The sequence below is a fragment of the Mycteria americana genome, chromosome 12 (genome assembly GCF_035582795.1).
Source record: "Mycteria americana isolate JAX WOST 10 ecotype Jacksonville Zoo and Gardens chromosome 12, USCA_MyAme_1.0, whole genome shotgun sequence".
Classification (NCBI taxonomy): domain Eukaryota; kingdom Metazoa; phylum Chordata; class Aves; order Ciconiiformes; family Ciconiidae; genus Mycteria; species Mycteria americana.
The window spans coordinates 3,962,830-3,978,244 of NC_134376.1; the positions used below are offsets into that span (position 1 = coordinate 3,962,830).

General features: G+C 55.0%; 1 protein-coding gene across 2 annotated transcripts in view; it reads right to left on the reverse strand.

Annotated features, from left to right (window-relative positions):
* Nucleotides 1-661: 661 nt before the first annotated feature.
* MPRIP (myosin phosphatase Rho interacting protein) overlaps nucleotides 662-15,415 on the reverse strand; it is an 86,637-nt gene continuing 71,883 nt past the window's right edge. Inside the window, exons 16-24 of one of the 2 annotated variants that reach the window (XM_075515111.1) lie at nucleotides 12,515-12,662; nucleotides 11,793-11,910; nucleotides 10,888-11,047; nucleotides 10,628-10,747; nucleotides 10,024-10,110; nucleotides 9,178-9,340; nucleotides 8,630-8,715; nucleotides 7,354-7,419; nucleotides 662-4,590 (exon numbers count right to left, since the gene is read on the reverse strand). In XM_075515111.1, coding sequence (XP_075371226.1) covers nucleotides 7,387-7,419; nucleotides 8,630-8,715; nucleotides 9,178-9,340; nucleotides 10,024-10,110; nucleotides 10,628-10,747; nucleotides 10,888-11,047; nucleotides 11,793-11,910; nucleotides 12,515-12,662 — 915 coding nt within the window. In that variant the 3' untranslated portion in view covers nucleotides 662-4,590; nucleotides 7,354-7,386. The remainder of the gene's footprint in view (nucleotides 4,591-7,353; nucleotides 7,420-8,629; nucleotides 8,716-9,177; nucleotides 9,341-10,023; nucleotides 10,111-10,627; nucleotides 10,748-10,887; nucleotides 11,048-11,792; nucleotides 11,911-12,514; nucleotides 12,663-15,415) is intronic. The other variant, XM_075515112.1, reaches the window with a different exon arrangement.

Here is a 15,415-nt window from a genome sequence, read left to right on the forward strand (position 1 = left end):
CCTCTGAGCAGCTGATCCCCCGGGTCTGATCCTGTTCACACAGCAGTCCTAGCAAACCTCAATTCAAATCATTTTACAGCTGTTTCAGGGCGCCCATAAAAGAGGGAGGGGGGGTTGTGATGCAGTGCCGGACATGTTCTGTACCATAAGGTAAAAACAAACTAGAGGAAAGAGAGGAGAAGAAAATCCAGCTTCATTCCTGCTGGTGCTGGATCCCCTGGCAGCGCCTCACCGGAGAGACGCAAAACACGGTGTGCGTTGCCTCGGGTGAAGAATTGACACAAGTGGCCCAGAAGTTATATACGAACCCTCGCTTAGCGTATGGGCACGTCTACAGGAAAGGAGCAAGAGCTGTACAAGTGTTCCTGGGTGACTTTTCCCCCCACTAAACATCGGTATATTTTAATATGTGTATTAAATGAGAATATTCCCCCCCCCAGCCTCTTTTCACAGGGCAGTTCAGGGCCAGAGCACTAGCAGAAAGCTCATCTCTGCACCCTCCCTGTCTTCAGCACCCGCGCGCTTTGCAGAGCTCCCTGTGCCACTGCATTTTTATCGCACCTTCTTCTGCCTCCCTGCACTATCCACCACCGAAGCGCTGCCACCTTTGCCAACACGCTGCAGTGCCTTTCTGCCCATCCTCACCCTTTTTTTAAAAAAAAAAAAAAAAAATCAAATCGTATGAATGTATTTACACACGCCGAGTCAAAAGCTGGGGATGATCCCCACCTGATCGCTCCGCGTACGCCCTCCACGTAGCCAGCTGTTCTCTACGGTAAGAAATAAGGTTCGAAGCAGGAGCACTGGCAAAGAAATCAAGTGCTCTTACTCGCTAGGCTCTGGTCCCAGGTCACAGGGGTCCTGGTCCCAGGCAGGACACTAAGCTGCAAGAGAGGATTTCTTGGTGTAAGCAAGCGTAAGCAGCCAACATCCCTCCGTGGGGAGCTTCAAGACGCTCAGTGGCACAATCCTGTATCAGAAAGGGTCCATCTTGTGTCCTCCACACCACCGACGTGCCAATGCAAATAGCAAGGTACATAACTTCTAGTCCTCACGCTTAAGATAAGTGCTCCTGAGCAAATGAAGTATGCAAAGAAAAAGCAGGATTTGCTAGGGGATGTAAGAAAGGTCAGGGTCCCGCATGGTGAGAAGACCAGCGCACGTTCTACTCGGTTGGCTAAAAAGGACAAAGTCCCACCATAGGTCTTGAGAGAAGAGGAGGAGGAGGGCGTCCTCCTGGAGCCAGCGATGTCTTGAAGAGCAACGACAATGACAAGGCCAACGCACCATCCTAATGCTGCATCCCAAGGCTTCTGCCAGGAGGTCACAGGGCACAAAGCTGCTGGAGAGGAGCTCACCACGCGCAGAACTAGAGCAGCTAGGGATGAAATCTAAAGGTTATCCCTGCTGAGAGCTGGACAGATGACTTTGGATGGGACCAAGCCAGGCACCTGGGCCAGGTGACCATCTCCTGACACGGTCAGAAAGGTGTATACGATATACAAAACGCAGTGGGTAGAGTCACCTTCCCACCCAAGTAATAGCCCGAATTTAGATGAACCTGGGCCACAGCACTGACATCTCTGCTGGTCCTGCAATCTGCTCTGCTTGGCAGGCGTTGGTGTCCCTGCTTTAACTCAAAGACTGCCTTTAACTCCTCGTAGATGCCACCGAAGTGTCATGTTCCCAGCTGCTGTGAGCATGGGGACCCAAACACGCACCCTTCACCCAACTGCGGGGTTACACCGGAGACCTAAACCTCTCACTTCGGTCAAGTGCAAGATGCCGGCAGGGAGAGAGAGAGAGAAACCATGCACACAACTACTGACAAAGGACCCTCTTCTTCCAGAAGTGGACTTCTAAGCACAACACATGCGCACTTGACCTGGAGAGGCTGAATTTGGGAAGGGCTACAACCAGGGAGAGCTGCACCTGGATCTCCTCAGCTGGAAGGGAAGCAGGACCCCATGCCATGGCTATAAAAAGCCACTACTAAGCATTACCAACATACATGGCTTTATCAACAACAGTCTGTGCTTTAGATGGCCATTAGATCAGCATGGTGAGAGCAGGTATTTCCACAGCCCCAGGACAGCACTAAGGTGCCCATTTCCACTTTGGGGCTCCCCAGTTTGGCCTCCCATCATGCAGGCGAGAAGCTGCCGGCGAGCAGCTTTGGGCGCACAGGCCACGTTCCTCCACGGTGGGATGGGAGGAGGACTAAGGCGGCTGCTGGCTGATGGGTGAAAGCAAACACAATGCAAGGAGCAGCACCAAGGCTCCTGGGAGCGGCTGACGGCTGATCGGAGAGGCGGTTCAGGTGGGTCATGGCTGGGAAGGCTCCTCGGTCCTCCAACGCTCAGATTACAGAAAGCGCTACGGTGAGCTCGGATTAGGGCCAGTGGCTGCACATCAAAACATCTTAGAGGGCACGTGCGTGCTGATGAGGGAAAAGCCTTTGTATCCGAGTGGTTGAGCATCTTTCCTACCCTGCTCCTATCTCCAGGACTTCCATGTACACCCAGGTACAGATTACAGAGCATCGCAGCGGGAGAGCATCCCCGTATAGGCTCTGCCCGCTGCACGGTGCTGGCATCTTGGCTGGAGACAAGTGGGGCTTGTACGGGCAGGACCGGACGGCTGCCATGCGCTGCCACGAGTGCCCCAGGAGGTGTCAAGCCGAGCGCTTGGCCACGGCAGGGCCACACAAGCCGGACGAGAGCCTGATTCACGCCGCGGTTAGACGATGCCATCTCCTGCTGAGGGTCTGGTGGCTGAAACAGAGACTTGCTGCTCTGAGGAGAAGGATGAGGGCGAACTCTCCATCACTCACCATACTCCAACCTGGCAGGATCGGAGATGGCTGTCACCAGCCCCGCAGCACTCACCGCTCCAGAGCTGCAGCGAGAGTTTGCTCCGAGGGCTGCGTTTGTACCGCCCGCCTAACGGACCCAAAATCAGCCGTGAAAGCGCACAGAGCTGCCTGCTTCAACCATGTGTTAAGCGCCCGAAAGACGAGAGGAAGCTTTGCTCCACATGAAGGCTAGGGTGTACTTTTAACAGCCCAGCCCGACGTGCTGCGGGTCGCTCGGCAGCTAAATGGGTCTGGGAAGCCAACGGGCCCGAGCGCTGCTTCAGCCCTGCTCCCGGCCAGGGCCATCGGCGAGGCAGGACCTGGGGTCCTTACAGGTGGCATCTTGAAATGCTCTCGTTAGTCCGGGATGAAGCCACCGTGCCGGGGCAGCCCTGATGCTGCAAAGCAGCGTAGGCTCCTTCTAGGAAGACAGCCTCTGCTCGGCTGGCCGTGTGCTGCATCTAGTGCTACCTGCTCCCTCACCTCGCTTTGAGTTTGCATCCGTTTATCGGCCTCACGGTGCTGAACTGTGTGCTTTAAATACAAAAGCTGTTAGGACTGAGAAGGTCTGAAGCACATACTGGTTTTGAGATTTTTATTTCAGGAAAAGATTAAAGAATTAAAATAGGAGCTGCCCTGCTGACAAGAAGAGTTGAATTCAAGAAGCTGATAAAAAAGGAGCATTATATGCATTGAGCACTGTGCATTTTCAGTCAATATTGGCTCTACTTTCTACTCTACTTTCCTTTGACTAGGAAAAGGGAGTTTCACATGCGCACAGACCCTGGGATACACGGGACTCAATGAGAGGAAGGGAGTAACAGCAAAAAAAGAGAGTGCTGGGCTTGATCTAACAGAGGCAAGAAAGTGATCTTACAGCTCAGCCCACGAAACACCGACTCCGACCACCAGCGAGACGGGAGGCAAAGACACGCCGATGGGGCGGACTCGACGGGGCACGTGAGTATCTGCAGCTCCCTATCCATAACCACCTGGGCAGCCACCAAAGCTCGCCGGGCTTCGGTATCGCCTACATTCAGGCCATGGCACAGTCACGGGGCAGGAGAATCATTTCTTGCATCCTTCTCCAGCGAGCTGTCAGTGTTGTACCTCCAGGCTGCGTACGCCGGCACGGACTTGCGCTCCCCGACAGCTTCCCCTGGGCTTTCCCCCCTTGTAGGTGCAAGTAATGCAATCGAGATCAATGGTTAGATTAGGCTCCTGGCATGCTCTGAGCACTGGGTCTCTTGACAGCAGTAAGAGCTAGGTACGGCCGATACCACCCAGGCCCTGCTTGCATACCAAAACGGTTGGTACGACAGAGCTAGCTTATTAACAGGCTACTGAGCCTTAATACTGACACTTAGTGTAATGGTTTACAGTAAAAGAAAGATTCTCCTACAAAGCGCCGAAGAGAGGGGAAAAAAAACCCCCACCCCGATCCCTTCCTCTCCCTCTCAGAGTCTCTGGAGCGTCTCACAAGCAGGGAAAGGCGCTGGGGAGGCGAGGGGCGGCGGGGGCCACCGCCACTGCGGCGCCGGGTCCCGTCAGGGGTGTCAAGACGAACGACAGCAAGGACAGTCGTAAGGAACGAGAGACAAACGGTGCTGGTGCTGTGCTGCCTCAAGCTGGGAGGTGCGCGTGGTCAAGCGGAGCGGGGAGAACTAGTCTTTCTTCAAGTCCCTGGATTCAAAAAGCTTCAGGCGTTCTTGCACAGTCAGGCCTTCCTTCAGACTCTGGGAGAGACAAAAGACAGACAGCGTCGGACACGGGTGGGAGGCAGCGGCGGCGGGCATCTGGCACACAGAAAGGGTGCGATGCTCAGGCAAAGGAGACGTGGGCGGCAGGAGAATGGCCTCCTTGGCAGAGAGATTAGTGGGACATGCTAAGAGAAAACACACGGTTATGGAGGGCGGTTACTGGTGAATGGCGCCTAGAGAGAGGGTGAGATTGCAAATGAACTAGGCGACGTACCAGAAGCACGTGAGGCACACCATGCTGCAAGCGGGATTAGCTCGACTCGGAAAATGACCCCTGGAGCCTGCGGTGCAGCGGTGGCTGGGGCAATTTCAGCAGAGCTCCGGCACTGCGGGAGCCCCGGGCAGGCCAGCTCGGATCTGCTATGCTAAAGCACCGCGCTGCCGAGCAGGACCTGCACGCTGGTCCTGCCCGCCTGCCCACGCCACTGCAGCACCGACTGAACGTGCGTCCGTCTGGGACCGTCCTGGCTCCCGTCAATGTGCAGGCTTTGCTCAAGCAGCCCTGGAAAGTGGTTTTTTGTTGCCAGCGACAATCCCACCCTTTCTCTAACCCCAGCCTGGGGGCTCTGCCAAGCCAAAGCTGCCTCTATTGCACGGGGTTAGACAGAGGACTCGCTAAATGCTTGCTTCAGGTCTAGCAGGATCTGACGGCTGATCCAATTCAGATGCAGCATCCAGATTTCAAGGCACGACACTCAGCTAGCCAACAGAAAAGCCCGCCCCACTGGCCCTTGGCATTTAGATTTGGGAATTCTACTCTTGCCTACACGTGGGGGACCCAGGAAAACAGCAATGCGAGGGGCAGAAACCCAGAAGCAAACTGCTTGCCCCCTGTAAGACAGCTTTAACCTGAAACTAGCCCGAGGAGATGCACACACTTAAAAGTCAGCCTTCCCTCCTTCCTGCAGCCCCCAAACTGTGGCGTAAGAGCTTCAGGGGAGCAGAGCACCAGTGATTTTCCCTGCTTGCTGCCGAGGAGGCACAGACTTCTCCCGAACCACAGAGCACTGCCTCTGCCCCTCCGCGCTGTAAAGGCTGCCATTGCCGGGCTGCGCCTGCCCTGGCACAGGCAGCCGTCTGCCTGCGTGTCCCCAGGTCACCGCTGCCTGCGAGCCGATTCCTCGCAACTTGCAAGGAGTTCGCTCTGCAGCTGGAACACCGTTTGCTTTACAGATCAAGACGCGGCAGCTTCAAAAGGCACAGACCTGTATGCAAAGCCCCTTCTATTAACGGGCAGCCATCTCCCCTTTTGCTTTTACTTCCCTGACCGTGGTGCCAGAGGACTGTACAATCATAGCAGCAGGTTAGATTTTTGGGCTGGCTTTTCTTTAATGTGTGTTTATCAAGGCAGGACTCCATGATAAACTTGCCCCGAGGCTGCGCAGATTCCCATGGTTACTGTATTTCTTTAAATGTATCTCCTCCCACAGGCCCACAAATACAGAACGGCTTTGGGAAGCGGCACGGAAACGAAAGCACTAAAATGGATTGGTTTGAATATACAAATGCCGGGTGCTTTCTTTTCAACGGGCAGCAGAGTCTCTTGGGACGCGAGCCTCTGAGCACACACTTCCTAAAGGAAGTTTACTTTGGGCCTCTTTAAATAGGCAGCAACCCATGCGCTCCAGTTTGTACATCTGATTTCTCATTAGAGGGAAGGAGACAACAGAAACCATTAGACCGTTCTGCCTGATGGTACGAATTCCAGCAAATTCACCCCTTAGGCAGTCTCACAACCCATTCGAGTTGCTGATGAGGGGAGCCTGATGAAGGGAGACTAATGTAGGATGAAATCTGTGATAAAGGGACCCTCCATCAGACTTCCTGGGGCTCTCCAGCCACCCCTCTGCCACCGTGCTGGGGAGCTCCCCTTTTTTCTCTAACCTCCCTCTGCAGGTGCTCTAACCTCGGTCTTTACCATGGGCCAGTAAATTAACTATTGCTCCAATTACTCGAGATATTTGGGTCATTAGGATCGGCTTTGTTTCTCATCCGCTCCCTCCTTTTGCTGGATGAGCTCGGAAGCCTCAGGCCAGCGTGTGGGATGGAGCGCAGTGCCAAGGGATGGAGCAGTGGGGTGGACACCGGGGAGCTGGAGGAAGCCTGGAGAGCAGGAGGAGGTTACTGGGCAAGGAGGACGCTTATGCTCAGGCACAGATCAACCGAAAGAAGCAGCAGTTACGGGTAAAGGAAATTTAGGGCAGCCCAGGACATCCCCTCTGCAGCTGAGAAGGGGGCCACCGTTTTACATGCTACAGGCCTTCGTGGGAAATGCGTTTATAGGCATGACTGGCCCGCTCCTCCACCTGGCTAACAGCCAAATGGCTGTTTTTCCTACAAGACCTGGCTGTTGCTGAAGTTTAGTCTGAGGCATGCAGAGTCATTCAAGCGTGCACACTCGACGTCCCACACTCCCAACACGGCAAACAGGAAAACGTGCCCCACCGTGTCCAAATCCTCTCCGTGATGGTTAGCTGTGTTGGCGAGGGTGGGAGGAGCAGGAAGACAAGAAAGCCATAATCCCCAGGGAAGAGCCAGAGAGACTGCATTTCATATGGATCTTGGGTCTGCTGACTTCTTCCCTCCCCTTCCCCCTCCCCAGTAAAATAATTAGCCGTAAATAAACCAGTCATTAAGAGAAGAAGGGCTCTCATTTGCCATGGAGGTGTGAGCAATGCATGCAAAAGTGGGCCGCTCCAGTGGGCAGCTGCGTCGCTTGGTGGGTGCCGGTTTGTTTACCTACGTGGCAGGGAACCTGGACTCGGGTTCATTTCAGTTATCCCATGAGACCTGCTCAATAACGGACTGTTGAAGGAAAAAGCAAAATAAAGAAAAAAAACAAAAAAACAAACAACAAAACAAGAAGCTCATAAATCCTAAATGCATTGGCGTTCGCGCAGCCCCAGCCCCCCCCACCCCGGCAGCGATGCGAGCAAGCAGCGTGCTCAGGCAGAGCCCATGCTTGCTCTCCTCTCCTCCTTCCCCCACCAAGCAACACACACAGGGGACCACAAGATCAGTGGTCTGAGCTGAAGTGGCGAAGGGAAACCCAACATCAGACCTGGCCCAGCAGGTCTGGGCCGCCCCCGAAACGCACAGAGGTGCTCTCTGTATTTACTCGGTGCAGCGCAGACACCCCAAGCTGATGCCCTGCCGCTCGCAGAGCTCGGGCGGTGACCGTTTCCCCGGCACGGGCACCGAGCTAGAAGCCTTCTGCCCACCCGGCTTCTTGCTCTGCCCAAAGTCCCAACCACTTCAAACATCAGCATGAGACACCAGGTATCCAGTGGTGAGAGGCAAAGCGAGTTTTGCCCATGCTGATCTTCTTTCCAACTGACCTACGTTTAACGATGACTTCTGAGCGGCTTTATTTGCCCTTTTTATCCCCGTGGTCCCACAGCAACAGCCAGTGCGCAGCGTGACGTAACTGGCTGTCAGCAGCCAAGCACGGCATCGCTGGGCTTTGGGACCAACAGCAAGGACACAACGGCCGGAGAAACACAGGGCCATCCGCACCGTATTAACACACGAGCAAAGCGTGTGTTAAATACGCCCAGGACCGAGGCATCGTTATTGCACATGAAGCCCAAAAATCTTGCAGTGATGAACACTGTAAAACCTAAAATGACGTGCACATTTCCGCCTATTGACACCACCTAAGTTTCAACTGAAAACGGGAAGCAAATACTGGGACAGTCCTCCTGTGAAAGACCAAAGAACAGGGTAAACTTCATCCTTTTTTGCAAGCGGGGAGCAGCTTCACGCCTCCATCTCAGCAGGGTCGGGAGCGTGTGTGCCCTGCAGGGCATGGCGGGGGGCGCGGGCCCTGCCTGCCGGCACAGCTAGCCGTTTCGCAGTCGAAAGCTCGCTTTTCTCCCCAGTGCCATCCAGGCTAGCACTAGCGACCGGGAAATTCTCAGTCGTCTTCTCCTACCAATTTCTTCCCACCTGGTACCCCCACCGGAGAGTAACGCCGGGCATTTTCATCACACGGGGAAGGAGAATCTGAGCTCACCTTTGACCTGATATTCCTTAGTTGCCGGCTAACACTGGATCTGTCTTTCTTCAAGAAATCAGGGTTGCTTTTTGATTTCATAATATCTGGGGAGATGCAAAAGAAACGGCGTTAGCATTGTGCCCACGGGCTTCCTGCACGGAGCAGGGCTGGGGCTCTTCTGCCCTCCCAGCCCGGGCAAGTGCCCCGATGAGCCCGACTCAAGCAGCGCTGCCGGAAGGGCAGAGGGGACTCTCGAGGGTCTCCGCTCCCCTGCACTGCGTGTAGCGCGAGGTTTTCCCAATGCAAAATGCCAGAAGGCTTTCAAAGCCCCGCCAGCTTCCCAGCCACGGGGCTGGAAGGAGGAACCGCCACGGGAGGGCAATTCAGGTCCGCCTGGTCCCTGCCGTCTGCGGTGAGACTGTCTGCAAGGAGCAGAGGTGGGAAGCAGCATGAAACGGCAAAAAAGCACCCCCCAGACCCCTTACTGCACAAGGGCTTGTATGCCAGGATGCACGTGTTGGCTCGGGAAACCCACGATTGCTTAGAGCTGCTGGAGGAGGACTGACCATATCCCGATACAGTGGTGTTCACAGGGGATTTCTCTCCCTGAGCTTCTGTGGCTGCTTTCAGCTGCTCTTTCAACCTGCTGATATCACAGTCTGCCTTGGCCTTCACGATGCTCAGCTCCGTGTAGATGTCTTTGTATTTGTCGCTGGCGTATTTCTTGTCCTGGCAAAGGAACAAGAACAACCCAATGGAGTCAGAGAGACAGCTGGAGCCGAGGGGTTTGTGAATGCACTGAAGAGGAGCTTGGCAAACGCCAACGGAAGAAGAGCCGGCAGCGGGGAGAAACGCTCGGCCGGGGCAATGCACACATTTCGCACACGTTCTCGAAGCCGTGTCTAACAGCAGTACAGGACTTGAGATAGGCAGAAAGCCGTGAGCCCAGCAGCAAGCACGCAGCGCTGCCCGTGCGCGCGGGCCCCTTCGTTACAGAACTACTTGTTTGTGGGTTTTAATTTTAGCAAAGACACGGAATTCAGGCAGAATTCCCAGAAATGGCCTTGGCAAAGAGGCCATCCAGAGCAAACCAGATCCAGTGCTGGCAGGCTGGGCAGATTTCTAGCACTGATTACTTTTGCCATTTCAGATCTGATCTGACGTGACAGGAACTAGGGAAAAACACTGAAGGGGATGTTCTCCCACAAGAAGGGAGAAGGGGTAAGTCCTGAGCTGGTACAGACGTGGAGCGCTTTACTGATGACACCAAAATGGGTATTCAGTTCTATTCAGGGGAAAAATTAAATATTGTTTCAAATCTGGGGGTAAGTAAGTGAGCTGAAATCTAAGCACACACACAGGAGCAGAGCACAGCCCGTAAGACGATTTGCAGAAATGTCCCTGGGCATTACCCTCAGTGCTGTCTGCAGCTCGTCTTTGAGGGAGCTGATCTCCTGCTTCAGGTACTGGATTTCTGATTCTTTGACCCGCAGCAGGACCTGTGGGAACAAAAGCAGCGCCTGTTCGCACCCGAGCAGACGCAGCGCGATCCCGAGATGCTTGCCTGCTGTGCCCGGTGACAAGCGAGCGAGCCAGGGCTGGAGGCTCAGCCCTGCACCGGCTCCACGCCAGCACCGCAAAGCTGCTGGTTCACCCATCTTCTGGTTCACGCAAGAAAATTACTCCTGGGTTTCTTGGGAACTTGCCCAAGCTTGCACCGCTGATGTGCTCCCCGCACACCCCTCGGTTTCTCTCCCCACTGCTTTGCGTGGACTGGATCCCAGGGGACAAGCAGGGGCTGGAGAAGGAAGAGCGGGCGCCTGGCTCAACATGGTGAGAAGGGAAGATTAGGACTCCAAAAGCTCCTGGCCCCTCTGCACCCCACGATGCACAGTGCTGACCAGCCATGCGGACCCGATGCGTGGAGGGACGGGTGGCCGGGGCGTGCTCCCGGCCGTCCACAGGCACTTGCGCCCGCCAACGCTGCCCCTTCGGCGCGGCAGCGGCAGAGCTCACCTCCAGCTCGTAGGCGTCCTTGCCCTGCGTGAGAGGCGATCCAGCAGCCTCTCCCCCGCCCTCCCCGGTCAGCAGGGTCCGCAATCGCGTGATCTCCGCAGCCAGGCGGTTATTCAGCTCCTGGGAAGAGAAGGAGAGCCATCGTGGGAAGGGGAAGCGTGGCCACGGCTCGGTGCAGAGCCCAGCACGCTGCCTGTCGGGCGGTTCGCCCGTCGCACCGTGCCTGCGCCGGCTGCCCCCGGCACGGCGGGGACCCTCACCTGGTTGTGGGCGTTGAGCTCCTGGTTCTCCCGCTGGCACTGGCGGAGGGCCTGCCTCTCAGCCTCCAGCGCCTGCGCCAGGTGGGCGTTCTCCAAACACTTCTGCGAATACTGCTCCGAAAGCACCTCCAGCTCCCGCTGCACCGACTGCAGCTCCTCCCTGGCGAAACACACGCCGGGTAGTGCCCTCCCCACACAGACCCACCCGTGCCCGTCCTTCCTCCAGCGCCCCGTGCCGACCCGGGACGTTCCAACAGGGATCTAAGCACTGAGGAGGAGGACATGCATACTCCCGTTGGAAAAAATCTCAAGCCCAGAGGGAGCCAACCCTTCCTTCTCCCGGCACCACAGTGCTTGGGCACCAAAAGAGATGGGACGTCTTTCTCTAGGAGGTTAAATGGCTGGCCTTCCTCAAGTTTCCAAAAATTGAGCTGAGATCTATCAAGTTTGCTCTGAGGACTTGGGACTGGGTGCATTTGCACATCCACACAGGCCTTACGTAGATGCATCAAGGTTAATAAAGCTGCTTGGCTGTTTTGCTCGGCTCCCGTGTGAGGCCAGCCTTGCCACAAAAAGCTAAGTGCTTTCCCTGGTCAGATTTGGTTAAGCAACCCTCCCGCTCCAGCTGCATGAAAAGCAGCACCGTGTCTGTAAATCTGCTACTTCTGGTGACCATAAAGCAGCTGAATTTGGGTAGGGTGGGGACATTGACCTGGAGCCTGAAAGATTACGGGCAACCAAGAGCCTCTACTGGGCGCAGCTGGGTTGGGACCAAGGGAAGAGGTCTCTGCAACGACCGGTCTGCCCCTAACTCATCGCCAAAATCAAAGAGGAGAAAGAGGTCTCCCATAGGCGTGATCTCCCCGCGAGACACAGTGACAGACAGAGGACGACGATGGTCTTACAGGTATTGCCTTCGGAGGGCTTCAATGTCGGCATTGACGCTGCTGATCTGGGAGCGCTGGGACTTCTCCAGCTCTCGCTCCAGCTCCTCCCGGTGCGCGTTCTTCATGGCTTCGATAGCTGCGTGGGACAGCACAGCGTTAGCACCCAGCACCGCTCCACCCAAGGGCGGTTTTTTTTAGGTTTTTGTTTTTTAAAGGAACAAAAAAACGAGTCACCGCAGCGAACCACCCACTGCTTCGCGGCCCCTTCAGTCTGTGCCCCTGGCTGCAAAGCAGCAAAGGGGCTTCTGCAAATCCCACTTTTTAATAAAGTCCAAACGATTGTCCAATTCACGTGTTGTTTCCTGGATTGTGGGGCTCCTAATGCAGAGAGCTTGGGCTCCAGCGCTTTAAAACTCCCTGGGGCACCGAAGAATTAATTCAGTGTGGAATCGGCAATAAATTAACACAGGAATGACTAACACCTTTCTGAGATGAAATGGAAAATGAATCAGACCATATTACAGCCAAGGAGAGGGGTACCAACCCTGGAGAAGGACCAGGAGATGGGCCTCCATCCAAAATGTATGTCCCACCAGCCTCTCCCCATCTCCCGGTGATCCCCACCCAGCGCTCATCCCACCCCATGCTCTGCTCCTCCACACCGGAGCAAACACCATCCCCATGTCCCCATCAACACGGAGCTGCCCCACCGCGGGAGACCCTCTGGCGTGTCTCCATACCTGAAATGGTGGCAGCCGTTTCTTCTGCCAGCAGGCGGTCCTTCTCCTCCCGCAGCTTCTCCAGCTCCCGCTGGTGCTGCCGCTGCAGGTCCTCGATCTTCTTCTGGTGTGTCTCCTCCATGGCTGCAAAGCCCCTTTCACATGTTGCCTGCAAAAGGGATGAGGGGAAGGGGTTGGCCCGGGACCGTGGGGGCCGGCATCACAGCGGTGGTGAGCCTGCTGGGAGCTGCACACCAGCAGGTAGGTCGGCACCCAAGTTCCATCATGGGGATCTTCTCCCTCCCCAACCATGGAGGAGCCGGCCGAGGATGGACCTCGCGAGGTCAGCGCTTGTCCTGCAGTCGCTCAAGCCCTGACAACTCCGGTGAAAGGGAAGGACAGGGTAGGTCTGGGGTCAGACCCGATTGGGGAATGCCAATATATGTTAAAAACAACAACAAAAAAGCGCCTACTGTGCCCCTTCTGCTCTCTTTTGCAATGCCTGATTTTATGCGGCCACCTCTGGGGTGGAAAACAAATGACTCCTGACAGCAACAGGCCCTTAATTCCCAACCGGGTATCGTTTCAAATGCTGCACGGGCAATTATTTGCTAATTGAATTACTAGGAGCGAACTTAGGCCAGGACACGGGAGCAGCGCTCTGGGGATTCAGGAGTCACCAGCCGTGTGATCCTGAATTCCAACCCGGTCCCGCCCCAGGCGCAGACCCCGCTCCTGCCTCTGCAGCGGGACAAATGCAAAAGCCTGTTTCCAGTTCAGCCGCCAGCCCGGCTGCATCCCAAGCCCATCGGGATCCTGGACAGACCCACGGCTGCAGGACAGAAGCAGGACAGCAAAGCCACAGGCAGGCTCGAGCCGCGAGCTGGGAAGGGGCACGCACCGGGGATGCAGTGCACAAGCCCCATCGGACATCTGGGGGCAACCCTGATGCCAAGCACTGCACCGGGCTTTTCTCCCTCTTAATGTTACAGGCTGGCTTTATTTCTTGATTTCAACGGATTTCTTCTTGATTCACACTCATGTTTTCCCCGGGAAGCAAGAACTGTCACCTAGGGAGCCACTGGGACTCCATGGGAAATTGAAGGGGGACAAATTCACTCCCTTAGTGACAGAAACGCTCGTGACAGTCTAACGCCCACTGACCCACGCTAACACACACTCTTCAGCATCACTTCGTGGCACTTCGTCGTCTAATGCTCTGTAAGCCGTGCCACTCTCATTCCCAATTTTCAGCTCTGCTGCTTTTATTCCTCCCCTTTAAGTTTGAATCCTGAGGCATTCTTCATTTTCTCAGCCTTTTTTTTTTTTTTTTTTTTTTTTAAACTCTTTAACTCAGTGCCAGAACCTGTCTGGACTTGGCTGACTTCAGAGAGGCACGAAGCAGCCTTGCAGGATTCTTCATTACACCTCTAAAGCTGGAGGAAAATGGTGAATGCTCCTCCATGGGTCTGGCTGTAGATTCAGCATTTAATGTATTGTAAATGCATTGCTATAAATCCAGGACATTTGAACAAGTACAAACTAGTATCTCGTGTTACTGATGTTCCATTCTCCATCGGCTTCAGGAGAGAAGAATGGAGCACGTTTTAACCTGTAAATGGGTCAGGTTCGCAATCGCCTGGTTAGCTTTCTAACCGAGGGAAGTTTCTATTTTGCCGTCTGTCCCTCTGCTTCCCACAGAGGTGCAGAGAGGCCGGTTCGCTCTGCTCTGCTCCTGGACCGCTCTGCCCAGAAGACGCTGCTTGCCTTCCCGCCAGGCAAACCGCAAGTTTGGCAGAGCAAAGCTGAAAACAGAGGCGGGAGGTCAGGTTCATTGCTTGCTGTTATTTTTCAGCCTCTATTTTGGTTCTGGCTTTTTTGCTTCTTCCAAAGCAAGAACATCCCCTGGTATAAGTGACCCTGTTTGGTGCCTGGCTTGCACGTTACCCGTGTGTCCCGCTGACCTGAGCGGGGGGTTCAAGAAGGGTTTTTCCTTCCTAAGGGCTAAGATGGAGGAGAGAGCCTTCAGTGAACACCACCGCTTCCCTCCCATCTCCCCAGCAGCTTTCCCTCCCCTGGACACCCGATTCACCCCTGACGGGACGCAGCAGAACTACTGCTCTCCCCAGGCTAAAACCAGCTTTTGGCTAGAGTTGAGCCATGCTTTACCCCCAGCCCAAATGTGCGCTGAAGATCTCGCGGCTGGAAGCAAGCTCTCCCACATTTTTGCCGACTCCGAAGGACGACTGCTCCACGAAAGCCTCGCCGGCACGGCCTCTGCGTGCAGCCCGCATCGCTGCCCCTTCAACCTGGAAGCCTCCCTGGGTGCTGCCGGGAGTCCTCTGCTGCCCTAAACCCGCTTCCTAACTGGAAACGCTCTCCGATCAAAAGCAAAACACCAAACCCACGGGGTTTTTTTAGACGCTGTACCATCTCAGGCTAGGTTTTGCAGCCGGTCCTGACTGGTGGAGCAATCTGAACACAGGCGCTTCATTGCCACTGGGTTTTTCTGCACCTAGCCTGGGTTTCCCGTAACTGTGCACTGTTTGTTGTGTAAAGAATCGCTGGTGCGCAACACCAGGCTGGTTCTCCTTGCAGCCTCGCGCAGAGGAGCTTTGCTTTGCCGCCGAATTTGGCATCGGTTTGTAGCTCCTGTCCCCAGGAACATACATTTTGAGAGCATTAAGTTTCCATTTCATCTCACTTTTTTGAGGGCAGCAGAGACAGGCCGGAGATTTGATCAGACTGGGAAAGACAGAGTTGAGAAATGCTTTTAAAGGGAAGTCACAAACAAAACGTACGCCTCGGGTACGAGGAGAAACACTACGGTCTTCATACTGAAGGATAACGTGAAGTTATCAAGCTATTTCCAAACTCTCCCTCCCTCTACACGCAGAGACCGCCTCCAATAATCAACCCTCC